Consider the following 20,000-nt stretch of genomic DNA (forward strand, 5'->3'; position numbering starts at 1 on the left):
CGGCACGTCGCCCACCGGACGGACAATCCAGTCGTGACCCTCTCGGACTAACGCCGGGAACCAGTCACGGGTGGACCTTTCGGTCTCACCGCGATCGAGCCAATCAGCCCCCGCGTGGGATAGGGTTGCTCGCCAAATTCGACCTACCTAAGTACCCACGCGGAGGGTAGACCGGGCGATCGCACCTCGCCGCAGGTCGACTTCGGACACGGGCCACTTAAGCGACCCGTTCCGTACTATCAGAATAACCGAGCGGTGTTATCGTCGACCTCGACGGTTCGATTAATTATCGGGCGTATTCAGCCCACTACCAACCCTTTACGTGAAGCAAGATGAGGGTTCAATGGGGGAAAAGACGAAGCGAAGCGGGAGAACAGTTCAACAATAAAGCACATTTATTCGCGGCACACGGGAAGCACACAAATACAATTCCACCAAAAGCACACAAAAAAAAGAAAACAATTCCATTTACACAAAAAGCAAATATAAAAGCGAAAACAATGCAGAGCTAATACCGACTACCGAGCACACGGCAACACTTATACAATTCTACTTCACAGACGGCGCCGACAACACATACCCAAAACCAAGGAAAAGAAATACCCTCAAGAATGAGGCGGGCCTGAGGCCGAGACCGGGTCGCGCCTACCCGTCTGGTGATGAGACGCGGAGCGGCGATGGCGCCGCACTCCGCGGGCCTCGCGGACAGTGCCTGGCAGGGGGTGGGAAAAAGGGGCCCCCTTGGTCGCACTATCTCAGCGCGGGGGGAAACAGGAGGGGGTTGCTGATGCTCGGGGTATAGAGGATCTTTATTATCCCTGGTGTGCGTCTCCACCTCGGCCAGGTCGCGCTGTCGGCCCTCCTCGGGCGTGCAGCTCCTGGCACCGTCGCGAGCACCCCCTCGTCTGCCTTCGCCGCTGCCGCCTCTCCGCCTCTGGACTCTCCACCCTGGACTCTTCTTTGGGCTCTCCTCGTTCGACTCTCTTCAGCTTCTCCAGCTACTGCAGGCTTCGGGCTCCAGACTTCCACACTCTTCTCTCCACCCTCCGACTCCTTCTCGTTCTCTTCTGACTGACGAACACCGTCCTTTTATCCCCCCGTAGCTTCGCCTTTGACCCCCTCCCTTCGACCTTTCACCTCGCTCCCCATTGGTCCGAGAAAAAGTGGGCGTGAAGGCTTTTTGATCCACAAATTTGCATATATCGATCGCCCTGGAGGCGGGGCCAAATCGCCCCTCGCTCACCGATTGGACGGCAAAAAGTGGGCGTGTGTCGTTTTTGATCCGTTTTTGAAGCACAAAATCCGTGATTTTGTACACGCTGTTCAACGTGCGCCCTGCACGAGTCCAACACCGGTACCCACAGCGGGGCAAGAACGGTGGCGATGCTACGGTTGCGAGGTGTGACGTGAAGGTCGTGGCGGTTGTGGTGAAGCGGTGTTGTGGTTGGTGGTTGATGTTGTGGTTGTGGTGGTAATCATGGCGGGTGGTCCAAAATAAAGATAGTAAAAGAAAAACGGCTATCCTGAAGAGTCGCAGCTCGCATAAATGACATGTATTCCCACTAGACAACGGGTTTGGGCCTAACTACACATATACTTGCCGAGATACCTCACCTAAGGGACCTGAATGGTGGTTTGCGAATTTGGTAACCACAACAATATATATATATATATATATATATATATATATATATATATATATATATATATATATCTTCTTCTTTCGGCTGCTCCCATCCGGGGTCGCCACAGCGGATCATCCGTATGATCCGCATCGTGATTTGGCACATGTTTTACGCCGGATGCCCTTCCTGACGCAACCCTGGTCGCCTCTTACGACACAGGGATATGGTACACCTATTTTAACCGGGGTATACATCGGCCCAGTACACTAGTACTCATTTCGCCGACCACGGAAGGATGACAGGCTGAGTCAACCCCCTGGTGTATTAATTCAGTGGCCCAACGGGGCTTGAACTCAGGACCTTTTGGATCCCAAGCCACTGCCCTAACCACTGCGTCAACACCAGGATATATATATACACACACACACACACACACACACACACACACACACACACACACACACACACACACACACACACACACACACACACACACACACACACACACACACACACACACACACACACACAGGATGTTATTCAGTTATATGCAATTTGTGACCCAACCAGACCTGATGCTGCTACTTGCGATCCCTTTCGTCTCTAATTGTCTCGATTACATACAATCATGGCTGATGCATAGTAAGTTGAAGCTGAATTATAGTAAAATGGAATTCTTCATCGCCTCTTCACCAAACTAGAAACAAACCACACTTCAAACCACATCATAAACAGCTGACTGGAATTATACTTTCAGCTTCAACAGTCAGGATATCCATCATTCCCCTACTCTCCAAAATTGAGGAGTGGTGTTTGATCATGACATGAAGGTGTTTGATGAGGTCACACAGTTGTGTCACTCTCTTAATTGGCAGATCCATAATGAAGTGCATCACATCAGGAAGTACATGAATAACGACACTTGTCATTATGTTGTCCGTGCACCTGTGCTCGCCAGGCTGGATCAGAGTAGTTCTTTACTTGATGGAATCACTACACAGGATTTGTATCAATTACAGAAAGTGTAGAACAAGTGTGCTCACCTGATCTTTCAGCAATCTAAAAGGTCCCAAGTAACTCCCATGTTTAGCCAATTACACTGGCTCCCAGTTGCAGTAAGAATACAATGGAGAATAATCCGTTAAAATTTCAAATCCTTCATCTTCTCTTCCAGTATACATCTCTTCATGTTTTACACAGAAACACCTTAATCACCTCGTTCTACAGAAGCTCTTTCCTGTGTTGCATAAAAATTCCATAAAAAGGCAGGGTACAGTTCCTTTCAATCAATTGCCTCAAGGTTTTGGAACAAACTCCCAATTTCAATGAGAAATATAACGACAGTACAATCTAAAAAAAGTGCCTGAAGACTTATTTCACTCTGGTGCAGTCGACCTCGCGGGGTCTGAATGCGCCGAGGGTGCGTGCGTGAGGGCTGCGACAAGAAGAATACATTTCTTGAACTGTTTTTCATCCCCCCCCCCCCCCAACACCACCAGTTCCTGTCTCTCTGTCCGTCCGTCCGTCCGTCCGTCCGTCCGTCCGTCCGTCCGTCCGTCCGTCCGTCCGTCCGTCCTCTCTCTCTCTCTCTCTCTCTCTCTCTCTCTCTCTCTCTCTCTCTCTCTCTCTCTCTCTCTCTCTCTCTCTCTCTCTCTCTCTAAACCTTATATCCACAGGCCAATGGTGCTATATAAATACAATGACTTGCTATAATTTTTATTATTGTTAAGACATGTGCATTGTGGAACAGAACCTGCATTTCTTGGTGTATGACTGGGGCATCTTCTCGGTAAGAGCCATCTGGGTCCTGACGATGAGTGGCAACCCAGCTTGCTGCTCGGCAAACTTCTTTTTCATCAATTAAAACCACATTAGAAGCCTGAGCAAAGATCTTTGCCACAAATGCAGTCAGCCTACAATTGGGTTGGGAATAAGATTCATAAAAAGGTGGGAGGGGAATATAACGATAATAAAAATAACTCGACAATAACAATGATAAAATAAAAACATGGGATAACAGCTTCCAAGGCTGATATTGTCAGAACATCAAACTTTATGTCTGAAGTAAATAACTCAATCGTCTGATATGTACAGTATTATATGTAAGGATCCCAAGAAGTATCATGGTTTCAGACATGTGATTTTTAAAGGTTATCATTCTATCTCATATGGCTGACTCATCACATGACTGATAATGTCATTGTTTGCAAACATTTTTCTCCATGGGTAGTTATATATATATATATATATATATATATATATATATATATATATATATATATATATATATATATATATATATATATATATATATCAAGTGTTGCATTAATCAGTAAGGCGGTTTCAAATAAACTGATTTTTTCCCCTTAAATCCAATATGGCTGCTGAACCACATGACTGATAATGTCTTCATTGTCAACAAATTTCCCATGGGTCGTCAACCATATCTTGAAGGTTTCATATCATGAACCAGCCACCTAAAGTCCATGACTTCTTGCCAAGTCAAGGAACTTTGTGATATTCTGGTTCATAGTTCCAGACCCATGGGGACCAACACATATCCCACATCCATCCCTATCAATCCAGTCAATACATTGAAATCCCCGAAGACTAGAAGAGTATCTCACCTGGGGCACTGATCAAACACAGACTCGAGCATGGCATAGAATTCATTCTTCACGATGAGATCACTCGCCTCAGCCGGAGTATACACAGAGACCAGGGAGATGACACCCAATGAGTGACGAATCCTTAGTCTCAAAATACGCTCGTTGACTGGTGTTACCTCAATTATCATTGGAGTCAGCTTATTGGACACAGCTGCAGCAACTCCTTGGGTATGGTAAGCATCAGAGCAACCAGACCAGTTGTAGGTGTAACCATCCACCATGATATCACCACTATCTGGTCCACGAACCTCAGAGAGTGCTGCAATACCGATGTTCAAGTGCTGGAGCTCCGATGACAGCAGAGACAGGTGATCATCTTCTCTTCGGGGTAGGACCTTCCAGGCACCCTCCCGAAGGGACTGCCTCAGGTTAACCTGAGGAGACAGTCGTCTGGTGGACGATACCTCAGCATCACCCTGACACGCACTGCCGCAATCCAACCTGGGAAGGTTACCCCATGTTTTAACTCCTATCAACAAAGAGTGGGGATCCTGAAGGCTTTGCCCCAATCCCGTCATCCAGTGAGCTGCCCTGCGAAGGTCAGCTGCACAGGAGGTATTCCCATGAAGTGGGTTTTCAATTTTCTTTGTGTTAGTGTTTTTTGCAGAGTGAAGTGTTTTGTGGTGGCAGGAGTGCAAATCCTGCACCAACCTCCTAGGAAAGGTTACCCACTGCAGGAGAACGTCCACAGATGCAGTTGGGCACCAGATATGGATGGCTTTGGACCCACTGATTAACCTCATCAATGAACAAGGACACTAAAACAATCAGACATGCAACAGAAAAATGACAAAAGAAACAAGAAAGGTAACACATCTACTGCACATGTATGATCTAAAACTCTTCAACGCGAATGATGAGAAATTGACAGATCGACTGAAACCTGTAAATCAGTACTCGGAGGACATCTGAATGGAGTATGGTCTTGACAAATATGCCAAATGCACATTTGTACACGGAAAAACAAAAAGAACAAACAACATCTCAATTGATGAAAGTACAACAATACAGTCAATAGAAAACGAAGCATCCTACAAATACTTTGGAATAGAAGAAGGTCCTCAGGTACAATACAAAACAATACGTACAATAATTATCAATGAAGAGTACCTATGCAGAATCAGACTAAGACTGAGGTCATCCCTCTCCCCAAGAAACAAAACCAAAGCTTTCAACCAACTTGTAGTACTGGTACTCCAACATAGCTGTGTAATTATAAACTGGCCAGAATTGGAGATCACCAATCGAGACACCAAAACAAGGAAACTTCTAACTATTCACAAGATGTTTTATAAAAACCAATGCATACTTACTGAGGCGAGAGGGAGGAGGTGGTTTGATGGAGCTTAACCAAGTGCACAGAACATCGTGTGTCAGAGTTCTGGAGGATGTGAAGAGCTCAACAGACTATGACATGAGATTTGTACACAAGCAAGAAAACAACAAACCAGAAAAGGGATCCTCAATCCATTTAACAACAAAATTCCAAACACAGGTGCAAATGATGTATACTACACAGGAAAACGAAACAGAAACACAGTCCCAATGATTGCAAAGAAAAAAAGAAAAATTACAAAATGAATATCAGAAGATATACTCTTACAAATGGGAGAATGACAAAAGAGCAGGAAGAGTTGAAAAAAAAAAAGAGCTTGACAGAACGGGGATCGACAAGGCTCTGTAATGGCTAAGAAGAGGTCAAATTAATTGGGATGGAGAACAAGTAATCATCAATGCCCAAGACCAAGGACATCACATGTATGCTTTTCATATTATGGTGGGATTGAGTCAATCGGACAAATGCATGCTTTGTGGGGAAGAAACAGAAAGTACCAGCCACCTCCTTTCGGGGCGTAAAAAAAACTCATGTCAGAACAACTGTACACAGAAAGACATGACAGCGTGTGTTGAGTAATCCACTGGCACATCTGTCAACATTTCAACATCCTGGTCCCAGAGCAATCATGGAAACACAAACCAAATCCGATCCTCGAAAATGAACAAGTAATGCTGACGTGTGACAAGACGATCCCATCAAGTGTGTACATTGCAAACAAAGCATTGCGTCCGGACGTGATACTCAAACACATGAAGGAAAAGTCAGCATTGTTCATCGAGGTCTCGGTTTCCAAAGACTTTGGACTAAATGCCACAGAAATCAGGAAAATGACCAAATACCAGGATCTGAAAAATGAAGTCAAGAGGACTTGGAAATTGAAGAAAGCTGAAATTGTTCTAGTGATAGCTGAAGCGACATGAATGATAAAGAAAACCCTTACTGAGTATTTAAAAATCATTCCAGGGAATATCACTACAAACGAGCTACAAGTGGAGGCTGTCAGAGGTTCAGCGAAGATTTTGAAAAGAGTCCTTGGAACGAGGCTACGAGAATGAAGTTTCAACAGTTTGGTTCATGAATCACAATCCTTTACCGAAAAAAGGAGGTGGAAATTTTGAATTCTGGGGGGAACTCCTTCCCACCTCCTGAAACAGGTAAATGGAGATAACAACCCATGAGGAGGATGATGCAAACATCGTCTTCTTTTGAATGCAGTACATGCCTCTGAGCAGCATCTTTAGCCCCTTGTAAGTTAGAGCAGATTAGATCAGACCATTAATGGTGCTCGAAACAGAGTGTCGGTGCTGCTGAAGCAGTTTCTTTGGCTATGGTTACAATCCTGGAAGGGTCGCCACTCTGATAAAGGACATCAAGGCAGAAATATGGGATTTGGTCATGGTGCCGGCGATTATTTTTGGAATATATCTTGTATCAACCGGTGATAACAGAGAACAAACTGAGGATTTTCTTTTATACTAAATTTAAACTCATCAAAGAGCGATGTGGCACAGGGTAAAAAGGTAACAAACTGACAGTCACAGGTCACAGTTTGATAGAACAAGCTGAGGAATGAACCAATAACAAGAGTCGATTGAGAAAGATGACATAAGGAAACACAGTAACCTGCAGGTAAGAGTATTCCTTTGTTTCCTCCTCTCCTCTTTTCCTGGTTCTTCATTCCATTAACTGTTTTGTCCAACTGTGGCCCCACTTTCATACATCGTCTCCTTACCATCCTTGAGCCTTGATCTTCTATGATAAGGTGAAACAAAGGTGTTTCAGTGCTGCTACGGAATGATCCTAATTGCTTACGTAATATGTAGATAGCCCCAAAGCTATATGTTTTTATCTACCCTGTTAAACATCAACTCATACTTTAAAATATAAAATAATTAAAAACAAATCATTTTCTCATATAACACTTAAAATTATGATTCGAATGTGGCTCGATGGAGATTCAGTTATTGAGATGGAACACGCTGAAACTCGATTAAACATGCAACATGCAAAGCTTGAGACGTGACCTTAAGTCCAGACTTCCTCAACATGCAATGCTATTTGGTTATGGCAATACGCCCTTAGATTGATCTTGCTTTGGAATGAGAGTATGCTATGGGGTGCTGAGATGTGGTACAGGTTCATTGTACCAAGTGCTGCTTGGCCGATTCGGAAAGGCAGCATAAGAACCATCTTCTTTCCGAAACCCTAGTTCCCGGGCATAGCCTGCCAGGAAGAGAAGAGAACATGGGAAAATGAAAATACAGCATCATAATAAGCATCTCATATTTAGGTGAACAATGGATCCAAAGTAGCACCTCTGCTGATGAAATCAAGTGCCTTGTTCCGAAGGGTGTTTCCACCGAGCAGACGCCACTGTTGAGTGCTGTCCAGGTAGCGAGTGACAGAGAGCGTTGGGGCCAGGTATATCATTGTTTGTTCACCACAGCCAGTGGGCAGCCGAAGAAGTTGAGAGGTCCCTTCTGTTTCCAGTACCCCATCCACAAACTCGGCCATTTCATCAGCTTCGTTGAGATATGAAGCAGCACACGTACAACATTAGAGCTTCTCCATCTAAATACACGACAGTGCTGTATCCAATGTTACACGATGTATTAAATTTTCTCTTACTTTGGTATACTGGACTTCCATTGTCTCATTGCTTTCTTTATATTATCCCTGCATCCATCTCTTGCTCTAATTCATAGTGTGTGCGTGGATGAATGGAGGATGGATGGATATACTAGCAGGGTGCCCTTACATGTTGTATAAGCATACAAACAGTGCTTCCCCATTGCCTCGGGTCACTCACCTGCATTTGATTTTTCATTTATATATTTTCATTTATTTCTATTTTCATTTATGGATGTTTTCTGATGGCTCTGTGATTTTTGATAGGGATGGTGATAGGGATGGTTATGAGACGTGTGTTGGTCCCCATGGGTCAGGAACTATGAACCAGAATAGCACGAAGTTCCATGACTTTGCAAGAAGTCATGGACTGAGGGTGGCCGGTTCATGATTTCAGCACCCACAACCTCATCGCTGGACTTTGTATTCCAACGCTGGTGGTGTGGCAAAGGAGATTGATCATGTATGTCCTCGTTGCTGGTCGCTGGAGTATGATCCAGAACTGCAGGGTCGACCGGAGTGCTCAGTTCCTCAATACTGACCACCGGCTTGTTGTAGCAACTCTGAAGTTGCACCTTAAATCCAGGAGAATGGTACCATCCCAGCCTCGGCTGGATGTTGGCAAGCTTAAGGATGAGAGGGTAGCTGAGGAGTTTGCAAACAAGCTGAGTGGAGATTTGAGGAGTCTGGGTGCTTTGGGAGGCCCTGAAGAGTTGTGGAGTGCCTTCAAGACCACTGTCCTTGATGTTGCCGGTAGAGGTCTTGGAACTCACCATAGGGAAAAGAAGAATTTTGTCTCTCAAAGAACACTGGATACCATTGACCAGAGTCGCAGGGCCAGGCTGAATGGGAGAGCTGAGATGTTCAGGGAGCTGAGCCGTAAAACTGTACATGCGCTAAGAGTGGACAAGGAGGCCTATGTGCGAGGAATCTGTGAGGGGGCAGAGCATCACCTGTGGTCAAGTGATTCTTGTCCCGCTTAGGGCCGTCACACCTTGACGTTTTACCCAGCGTATGGCAAGGTATCAAAATGTATATAAAAGGCTGGCGTACGCTGAACTATTGATGTTTTTTTAAGTTTTGGGCATATAATAACGTGTTGGACGTATGCATAACGTATTAGTAACGTACACAGAACGTTTCAATCACATATAGATAACTTATACCAACGAATGCTGAGCGTGTTGTCGGCGTTCACAACCTATGCCCAACGATAGTCTAACTTATGCATAGCGCGCAGCAGCGTATCGCCGACGATCACGTGGCATAGGCTATTCATAGGCTGCGGCTCGACGATTCAAATCATAACCGCACAAGACATCGAAGTGTGAAGCCGCTGTCACACCTTGACGTTTTAGCCAGCGTATGCGACGTATGAAAAATTTGCCGAACCAAGCTGGCACACGTCGAATACGTTATGGGTAAGTATTGTATACGTTAAGAGCATGCTGGCATACGTCGTATAACGTTGGCATACGTCGTAGTACGCTGGCATACGTCGTCATACGCCGAGTACGTCGAGAAATTTTCAGCATGTTGAAAATTTCTCGATGTACTCGGCGTATGACACACGTTCCACATACGCTTTACACCAAAGACTCCCTGGTTTTTTTTTCTTCTTCTTCTGTATGATGGTGATGTTGACACTTCAATTTCTCGTGCGGTTATGATTTAAAGCGTTGAGCGGCAGCCTATTAATTATATTATATTATAACCGCATTAGAAATCGAAGTGTTAACATCACCGTCATACCGAAGAAAAGAAGAAAAAAAACCAAAAAACCAGGGAGTCTGGAACACCGACGCTAATCATTACATTGACATGTTTCGACTTATGAGTAACTTACAAGTAACGTGTGTCGACATGTGTCAACGATCGCGTAACGTGCCTACAACACGTTACTCATATGTTAGAAATAAGTTTCGGGTACGCTAAACATTACCTCGACGTGTTTCGACTTATGAGTAACTTACAAGTAACGTGTGTCGACGTGTGTCAACGATCGTGTAACGTGCCTACAACTTATGGCCAGCATTATGCGGAACGTGTGAGTCATACGCTGGCATACGTCGAAAAATTTCAAGCATGGAAAATTTGTCCAACACCTCGGCGTATTACGACGTATGCCAGCATATAAAGACGTATGCCAGCGTACTACGAAAAAAGCCAGCATACTACGACGTATGCCAGCGTGCTCTTAACGTATACAAACTTACCCATAACATATTCGACGTGCGCCAGCGTTTTAGCCAAATTTTGCATACGTCAGGCATACGCTGGCTAAATCGTCAAGGTGTGACAGGGGCTTTACAGGGGAATTTGCGCATTGCGTTCATCCAAGCCCATCCCTCGGTGTACTGCAGTCAGAGCAGAGGGTGGTAGGCTCTTGACAGAGGAGTCCGAAGTGAAGGCCCGCTGGGCCGGTTACTTTGAGCGGTTGCACCAGGCTGATCCACCAGCTGTAAAGTTGGACGTTAGGGGTGTTACAATCCCTGTTGCTGACCCTCCAATCAACTGTGGTCCACCTTCGCTTGAGGAAACACAGGCTGCGGTGAACCGGTTGAAATGGGGTAAAGCTCGAGGGATCTGTGGCATCCATGCTGAACTTCTCAAGGCTGGTGGAAATGCTGCACTCAAGGCTGGTGTCGTTGCATGCAATTCTGTGCATCCCAACTGACTGGAACAGGAGCCTTGTTGTCCCTCTCTGGAAAGGGAACGGTGATAGCCAAGACTGCAACAACTAACGAGGGGTGACGCTGCTCTCAGTACCGGGCAAGGTCTTTGCTCGGATAATTCTTGATAGGGTTTGCCAACATCTGCTTGAGCACCAGCGTCCAGGGCAGTCAGGCTTTACACCAAAGAGGTCAACGATTGATCGCATCCTTGCTCTTCGGGTCCTCACCCAACACAGACTTGAGTTTCGGAAGGGGCTGCTTGCAGCCTATGTTGATCTCTGTAAAGTGTTCGACTCAGTGAATCAGGATGCCCTCTGGAGGATTCTAGGTCTTCGTGGGGTGCCACCAAAACTGATCGATCTGATGTCTGAACTCTACTCTGCTACTGAGAGTGCTGTGAGATGTGGTGGTGCCATCTCTGACTTATTTCCAGTTGTTATTGGAGTTTGTCAGGGGTGTGTACTGGCCCCCACACTTTTCAGCACTTGTGTGGAATGGATTCTAGTGAGGATGTCAGAGAGATCAAGCTGCGGTGCATCGTTTGGGAATGTCAAGATCTCTGAACTTGATTTCGCAGATGATGCAGTCATCTTTGCGGAGACTTTATATATATCCTTTCAGAGGCCCTCGAGGTGCTGAATAAGGAGTCGGAGCCACTGGGATTATGGGTTTCCTCGGTCAAAACTAAGATCCAGGCTTTCAATGACATCTTGGAAGCAGCTGTCCTGTCTGTGCCTGTTTGAGGTGAGCATGTTGAGGTCGTGGAGAGATTTACTTACCTTGGCAGTGATATTCATGTCTTTGCTGGCTGTGTTTCTCTGATTCGATTGACGATTGAGAATCTGACGATTCTCTGAATTTTTCCCGTGAGCTGGCTTCGATGTCCATTGGCACACAAAATTTCAGCTTTCTATGTCACCCGGAAGGTATCGACCTTGAATATCAGTCAATGAGTAAGTCAGTCAATGGTTAAAAAGAGCTATATATACATATATACATATATATATATATATATACATATAAATATATATATATATATATATATATAAATATATATATATATATATATATATATATATATATATATATATATATATATATATATATATATATATATATATATATATATATATATATATATATATATATATATATATATATATATATATATATATATATATATATATATATATATATATATATATATATACATATATATATATATATATATATATACATATATATATATATATATATATATATATATACATATATATATATATACATATATATATATATATATATATATATATATATATATATATATATATATATATATATATATATATATATATATATATATATATATATATATATATATATATATATATATATATATATATATATATATATATATATATATATATATATATATATATATATATATATATATATATATATATATATATATCCTCGCGGGGTGTGCTTACACATTCTGTAAGCATATGAACCGTGCTTCCCCATTGTCTCGGGTCGCCAACCTGCATTTGATTTTTCATTTATTTATTTTCATCTAAAAAAAATTTATTTTTACACCTGGACCCCGACATTCATGGGTTCCATGTATTCGCAGTTGATAACTTGTGACATGCTCCTACATTGGCTGGAAATTGCCCGCGTATTCTCGGTTTTCAAGGTGATTCTTTTTCCACGAGCCACGAGCATAACAGTTCTAAAACACATCTTCCATGAGCCATGCACAAAGCAGCTGGATGTACGTCTGTACGTATGCAAAAAACATCTTCCACGAGCCATAAACATGACCTGCTTCCTGTACATGTATTGCAGCTTCGCAGCATAAACATAGTTTTGTGGGATGTTTCACCAATGCAACACGTCATTCCCTGCAACACAATCCTCCGTGAGTTACTTACAGAATTGAAAACATGAACATGTTTATTGATGTATCCAGTAATCAATCTATTGATGCATCCAGTAATTACCATTCGCCACATATGGACATCACATAATGGAAACATTCAGCGCATCTGAGTGTAAATCACCATCTTGCTACAAACAGCACCATCTAAGCTGTTATATTTAAAAAATGCTCAGTATGATCTTCCTGCAGATGGGAAAGACATCATATCCTGTGAGTTAAAGAATGGAAATGTTCAGCATATCTATTAGTGTAATTAGCAGCTAGCTACATACGGACTAATTACACAATGGCATCACTCAGCACATCTATTATCAGCTGTGGAATACAGCATCACCCATAAAAATTCCCCACAAACAATGCGCAGACTATTCACCGCGTCCTGGATCACCATCATTCTCGTCCCATTGCTGTGACGTGTATTGCCTCTCGCTCCGTTCATTCTTCAAAAATGGCTCCCAAGGATCGAGGATAACACTCAGAAGGGTATGCCTCTAAGTGGAACATTGATACGGGAGAAGGCGAAGTTCCTACACGACCATCTCTTTGGCGCAGATGGTGCAAGCACGAGCGTGGTGTGTACAAACGGCACCTCCAGCCCGTTTACAGCGAGCAGGGGGTGGTTCCACTGCTTCAAGGCACGATATAATTTGCGCAACGCCAAGCTAGTAGGGGAGGGTGCCTCCGTGGACCACGAGGTGGCCAAGGCATTCCCTGCAGAACTCGTGAGCCTCATCGAGGAGAAGGGGTACCTGCCGGAGCAGGTCTCTTACTCTGATGAGTCCGGCTTCTTTTGGAAAAACATGCCAACCAGAACATTCACCTCACAGTGGGAGAGCAAAGCAGCCAGCTTCAAGGCCGCAAAGGATTGGGTATCCCTTCTCCTCTGAGCAAATGCCAAAGGAGACTTTATGGTAAAGCCCATGATGCTCTCCCTTTCGCTGAACCCACGTGCGCTGAAAAACAAAAACAAACAGGTGCTGCCTGTGTACTGGAGAGTGAACAGGAAGGCGTGGATGATGTCTGAACTTCATATGGACTGTTTCCATAACTGTTTCGTTCCTCAGGTCGAGAGTCACCTGACAGGAGAGAACCTATCATTCAAGATACTCCTGCTGCTTGACAACGCTCCTGGCCACCCCATAGACCTGAACGGCGCTCACCCCAAACAGAGAGGTCATGTTCGTGCTACCAAACACCACGTTCCTCATCCAGCCGCTCGACCAATGGGTAATATCAACTTTTAAGACTTATTACACCCGGTGCACCTCATCTTCATCATCATCATCATCATCATCATCTTCATCATTTTGCAATGTTACGTGTGCTGTGTTTGATTAATAAAAAATTCAAATGGTACATGATGTTGATGTTGTTTTTTTCGTTTTGCAGTACGGTACGGTTTTCAGTCAGTGGTGAAAAAGAGGAATTGCACAACACTTGAGTGTAGACTTAAGGACATCCTTATAATTCTTCCTTTGTCCACCACGTGACCGTTTACCAAATTGAAGTTGGCCATAGAAAAGCGCGTTTGGGATTCTATGCTCTTCCATACGTGTGAGGTGCTCTGACCAGTGAAGCAAGGCTTGCATCAGGAAATATGTCCTCAATTCTTTGGATGCAACAGCGGTCTACGATTGAGGTGTTGGGTATTCTGTCTCGCCGGGTGATGCCAAGAATCTTACGAAGGCATCGCATATGGAATTGATCAAGACATTTGATATGATGACGATAGGGTGTCCAAGATTCGCCTCCGTACAGAAGTGTTGAGAGGACAATGGCACGACAGACACAAATCTTGATGTCCAGGCGAATGCCACGTTCATGACAAAGGTGATGCACCAATCTTCCAAAGGAAACACGTGCTTTACTGAGTGGTGTGTCATCGATGGTAATGTATGGGACAGTATACACATCTTCTGGTCTCAGCTGAAGCATAGCCTCGGTCTTCTGGAGGTTAATCGTAAGGCCATAGCCATGAGCATGTTGCGCAAAGGAATCGACAATAAATTGCATGTCTTTGAGATTATGACTGAAGAGTACGCAGTCATCAGCGAAAAGTAGATCTCAGAGCAACAACTCCATGATACTGGACTTAGCCTTCAGAGGCTACAAATTGAAGACACCACCATCAGTGCGAAACTGGATCATCACTCCCCGGGTGCAATCTTCAAAGGAATCATGAATCATGTAGGAAAACACAATGCTAAATAATAGTGGAGTTCGGACACAGCCTTGCTTTGTGCCATTGGTAACAGGAAATGGCTCAGAAGTGCAACCACTGTCCCTCACACGAGCAACAATGCCATCATGGAAGGATCTGATGATGACAGCCAACTTTGTACAGTAATTTCCACAGGCCTTCTCCACTGACTAGATCAAAAGCTTTCGTAAGGTCGACAAAAACGATATACAGATCACAATGTTGTTCTCTGCTCTTTTCCTGGAGTTCACGAGCGGAGAACATCATATCGGTCATGCCGTGTCCAGAATGAAAGCCACATTGGCTTTCTAGGGTGATGTTGTTGGCAGTTGTTGATGACATGCGATTAAGAATGATGCGGGCAAGTATTTTCCCAGCAATAGATAGTAGGGCCATGCCCCGTTAGTTGGAGACACACGACCGATCACCTTTGCACTTGTACAGGGAAACAATTGTGGCATCTTTGAAGAACTGAGTACTGACTCCTCACGCCACATGGTAAAGTAGAGTTGGGTCAGTCGGGTGAGGAGGTTGGCATCACCAAACTTGAAAACCTCGGAAGGGATACCATCGTTGCCAGGGGCCTTTCCAGATGACATCTGTTTGATAGCTCTAGTGACCTCTATTTTTGTCAGAGGGCAGGCAAGGTCTTCTAATATAGGCCGCATGGGGAGAGAGTCAATGGCCGCATCTGAGATGGGGGAGAGACAATTAATGACACCATTAAAGTGATCAGCATAGCGCTCCAGGATCTTGTTTGGATCTGTGATTAGGTGCTGGCTGTCTGAGCTATGGAGTGTGGCGATACCGCAAGAAGACGGTCTATAGACTGCCTTTAGACCAGCATAGAAGCGTTTGAGATTCTTTGGATTGGCTGCCTCCTGGATTTCTTCCGCTCTTGCTGCCCACCAGCTGTCTTTCATGGAATGTAGTCTTGACTGTGGGAGTCTCCTAAGTTGCATGTAAGAGGAGTGTTTACTCGCTGAGCTTCTGTCATCAATCCAACGAAGATGAGCTGCATGCATGGAGCCAAGTAAACTTTTGATCTGGGAGACGTTCTCGTCAAACCAGTCTTTGTGACTACGCTTAATGAAACCGAGAAGGTCAGCAGCTGCCCTAAGGTGATATCTTATAAAATGGCCCATCCCACTTCAGCGTTGGTAGTAGGTAGATCGAATTGTTCCAAGGTGGCATGGAGATGGTGCTGAAGCTGTGATTGCACGTCACTCCATTTAAGATGTTGAGTGTTTATCTATGTAGCAGGCTTCAGATGTTGCGTTTTCACGGGAGGCTTGATCTTGAGTGACATTTTACCCCGAACAAGCCTGTGGTCTGACAAACAGTTGTAGCCTCTCATGACATGTGCGCTTGACATCATGCCAGCGCATTGCCTGATGACAAAATCAATGAGGAGTGAATGTTTAGAGCATGGATGCATCCATGCAGCTTTGTATTTTTCAGCTTGTTGGAACAAGGAGTTTGTAATGACGAGTTAATTGGTTTAACATAGCATCAGCAGCAATGGGCCATTGGAGTTCTCTTTGCAGATACCATGGTGTCTGATCACCATTTTCCACGCAACATAATCACGTCCCACTTGGGTGTTGAAGTCCCTCAACAAAATAAGCTTCTCACTGTGAGATGTTGACTGTATGGCTGCTGAAAGTTTACAATAGAACTGCTCTTTGACCTCATCTGTGTTTGTCATGGTAGGTGTGTATGCGCTGATGATGGTGGCATAGTGTTCATTGTCAAGTTTGAGTCGTAGTCATGGGACGTTTACCAATACCGGTTGGGAAAGCATCTAGAAGGTTTATATGTTCAGTTTCAATCGCAAAACCAACACCTGCCTGATGACTTTCACTTTCTGGATTGCCACTCCAGTAGAACTTATAACCGGAGTCTCGTTCCTCGAGATGGGAATCACCAGGTAGACGAGTCTCACCGAGCGCTGCGATGTCTATCCCACATCACTACAATCACGGCCGTTTGACGTTCGAGGCGGCTGCTGTCTTGCAGCGTGGGCATGTTCCAGGCACAAAAATTCAACGTCTTGATGTTACATTTGTTAGGCTTCTTGTTGTTTGTTAAATTTCTTTTCATTTGATGTTTCTCGACCGCAGAAATTGATGACCAACCTGCCGTGGTAGACAGGTAAGCTAAATGGAGGAAGCTTTCTTTGAGGAACCTTTTTTCCCCCCTTTTCCATGTGGACAGAGCAGTGCTACCCCTAATGAGGGCTGCTCTGACACCGAAGCAGGATACAAATGCCATTGTTGCTCCTGATCAATGACAAAACGACCATTCCCTATATTTACCAAGTTAATGAATGTGGACGTCACATATTTACGAAGTTAAAGAATGTGGATGTCATATATATATATATATATATATATATATATATATATATATATATATGTATATATATGTATATATATATATATATATATATATATATATATATATATATATATATATATATATATATATATATATACACATATATAGTTGTAGATTTCCGCCCGCCGGCGTGCGATCGACCGCATCTCACTAATAGCGGTGGCTTCGCCCACGAACGGACAATCCAGTCGCGGCTTTTCGGATCAACGCCGGAAACCAGCCACGGGTGTGTTTTTAACCACACCACAACCTTGTCCGCACTCTACCCGCGCTGCAGGGTCCGATCGCCAAATCTTCGATTTACCTAATTATTCGTGTGGGTAGGTTACCGAGAGATTGTACCTCAACGGGACCGCTTGGAAACGAGCCACTGAAGCAGCTCGCTTCCTTTTGGGATAACCGAGCGGGGTATTATCGCGCAGTCCCGTTGGACCCGATCACTTTACCGGCTATTTAAAAACAAACTATATTCCGAGCGCAAGATGGGGCAGTTCAATGAGGGAATGGACGCAATGAACAGGTTTACATTCACACAAGGACATTTATTATAATAAAGCACGTATGTAATTAAACAAGGCAAAACACGTATGCAATTATACAAGCAACAAAAGAACACCGACCGTCTATACGAAATGCAATGCAAACATTTACAGCACACAAAGCACTTAACAATTTCCTACTTATTAGACGGGCCCACAGACACACGTACACACACACACACCCAAGAAATGGTGGCAGAGGCCTTTAATAACGAGCTCCAGCTCGGAGGACAGGTGAGCTGAAACCCAGAACCTATCTCAAACCTCTCCACCTCGTGTGGTCTTCAAGTTGTTCGGACCCGGGCTCCAGCGAGAGCGAGCTGGATCCAATCGCCGTGAGCTGCGATCCTTACCGAGCTCCCGTGAATCCTCCCGCGCTTCTCAACACGTGCTGGTGAGACGAGTCGCCGATCCTTCCCATCGATGCGTCGTTTCCCCAAGGAACCACCTCCAAGAAAAGGTCGATGAGTCACACCAAGCCGGGAACCAAAATGGAGAACAAAGAGCTCCACGAACCAAGAAGAAGAAGAAGAAACCACCACTCGCAGCTCGAGCCAAGCGACCAGCTCAACTCTCTTCCAAGCAAAGCAGCTCAAAGCAAAAAGCTCTCCCGAGCCAAGCAGAAGCCGAAGCTCACTGAGCCAGCCGAAGCAAAAAGCTTCCGAAGGCCTCAACCCTAACCCAAGCCAAACAGGACCCGAAGGTCTGCTGAGCGACTACTCTCTGCCGAAGCAAAAAGATTACTCATCAACTCCATCACGAACAAAGAAAAGATCTCCTCTTGTCCTTCTCCCGCCCCCTCCCCCACGCCCGGCGTGACTCATGCCCTCGTGCTCCATCCCCCACTCAACCACGGGTGGGAGGGAGTTGTTGACATTATGAGTCACGGGACGGCAGGATTCTTCTTCCTCTTCACAGAAGAGGGGGAGGGATGTCTCCATTGTTCGTTCCCTAACTATTAAATCGATCCGCAGCGCATCTAATCGATTTCTGAACATTTAAACAATGGAAGGTGAGCTATCTAGGGAACAAGCACTTATCGACAAAGCTGACTAAAGGAACTTGAATGTTGTGTGCGATCGAATTCCCAAATTCGTAACAATATATATACCAAGTTAATGAATGTAGACGTCACATATTTACCAAGTTAACATGGCCGTCACATATTTACCAAGTTAATGAATGTGGACGTCACATATTAACCAAGTTAACATGGACATCACATATTTACCAAGTTAATGAATGTGGACATCATATATATACCAAGTTTATGAATGTAGACATCACATACTGTATTTACCAGGTTAACATGGACATCACATATTTGCCAAGTTAACATGGACGTCACATATTTACCAAGTTAATGAATGTGGATGTCATATATTTCCAAGTTAATGAATGTGGATGTCATATCTACCAAGTTAATGAATGTGAACATCACATATTTACCAAGTCAATGAATGTGGACGTCACATACTTACAAAGTTAATGTGGACGTCACATATTTACCAAGTTAATGAATGTGGACGTTACATAGTTACCAAGTTAATGAATGTGGACATCATATAAAAACCAAGTTAATGAATGTAGACGTCACATATTTACCAAGTTAACATGGACGTCATGTATTTACCAAGTTAACGTGGATGTCACATATCCACCTGTGTCCCACTCTCAGTTTACTCACCAGATATAATTATATTCCATCTCTAAATATTCTCTGAGCCTCAATTTTGAGGAAACGCTCGCATGACAGTGTAACAAACTCCATTTGAAGAAAAACAAACTTCAGGATTAAAAGATATTGGCACGCTGTTTGTAAATAACTATAAGTGCGTGCACATAATGATCTGAAACGTTACAAACATCTCGAGCAATCACTTATCTATCAGGATCATCACAATTATCGTCAGGGATTTGTTTTGGAAACACAGCTAGTGTGACTCACACGTTGGTTGTACCTTTTAGTTTGATGTAGATGAG

At 44.1% G+C, this 20,000-nt stretch overlaps 1 protein-coding gene across 1 annotated transcript in view; it reads right to left on the reverse strand.

Annotated features, from left to right (window-relative positions):
• The window catches only part of LOC147012544 (complement C3-like), a 168,174-nt gene that overhangs the window by 56,981 nt on the left and 91,193 nt on the right, over positions 1-20,000 (reverse strand). The window contains exons 23-26 of the mRNA XM_085855693.1: positions 19,979-20,000; positions 7,949-8,155; positions 7,781-7,856; positions 3,379-3,538 (exon numbers count right to left, since the gene is read on the reverse strand). The exon at positions 19,979-20,000 is cut by the window's right edge and continues 65 nt beyond it. Coding sequence (XP_085711819.1) covers positions 3,379-3,538; positions 7,781-7,856; positions 7,949-8,155; positions 19,979-20,000 — 465 coding nt within the window. The remainder of the gene's footprint in view (positions 1-3,378; positions 3,539-7,780; positions 7,857-7,948; positions 8,156-19,978) is intronic.

Source organism: Eptatretus burgeri, chromosome 14, assembly GCF_056783735.1.
Source record: "Eptatretus burgeri isolate ZD-2024b chromosome 14, Ebu_testis_v1, whole genome shotgun sequence".
Lineage (NCBI taxonomy): Eukaryota > Metazoa > Chordata > Myxini > Myxiniformes > Myxinidae > Eptatretus > Eptatretus burgeri.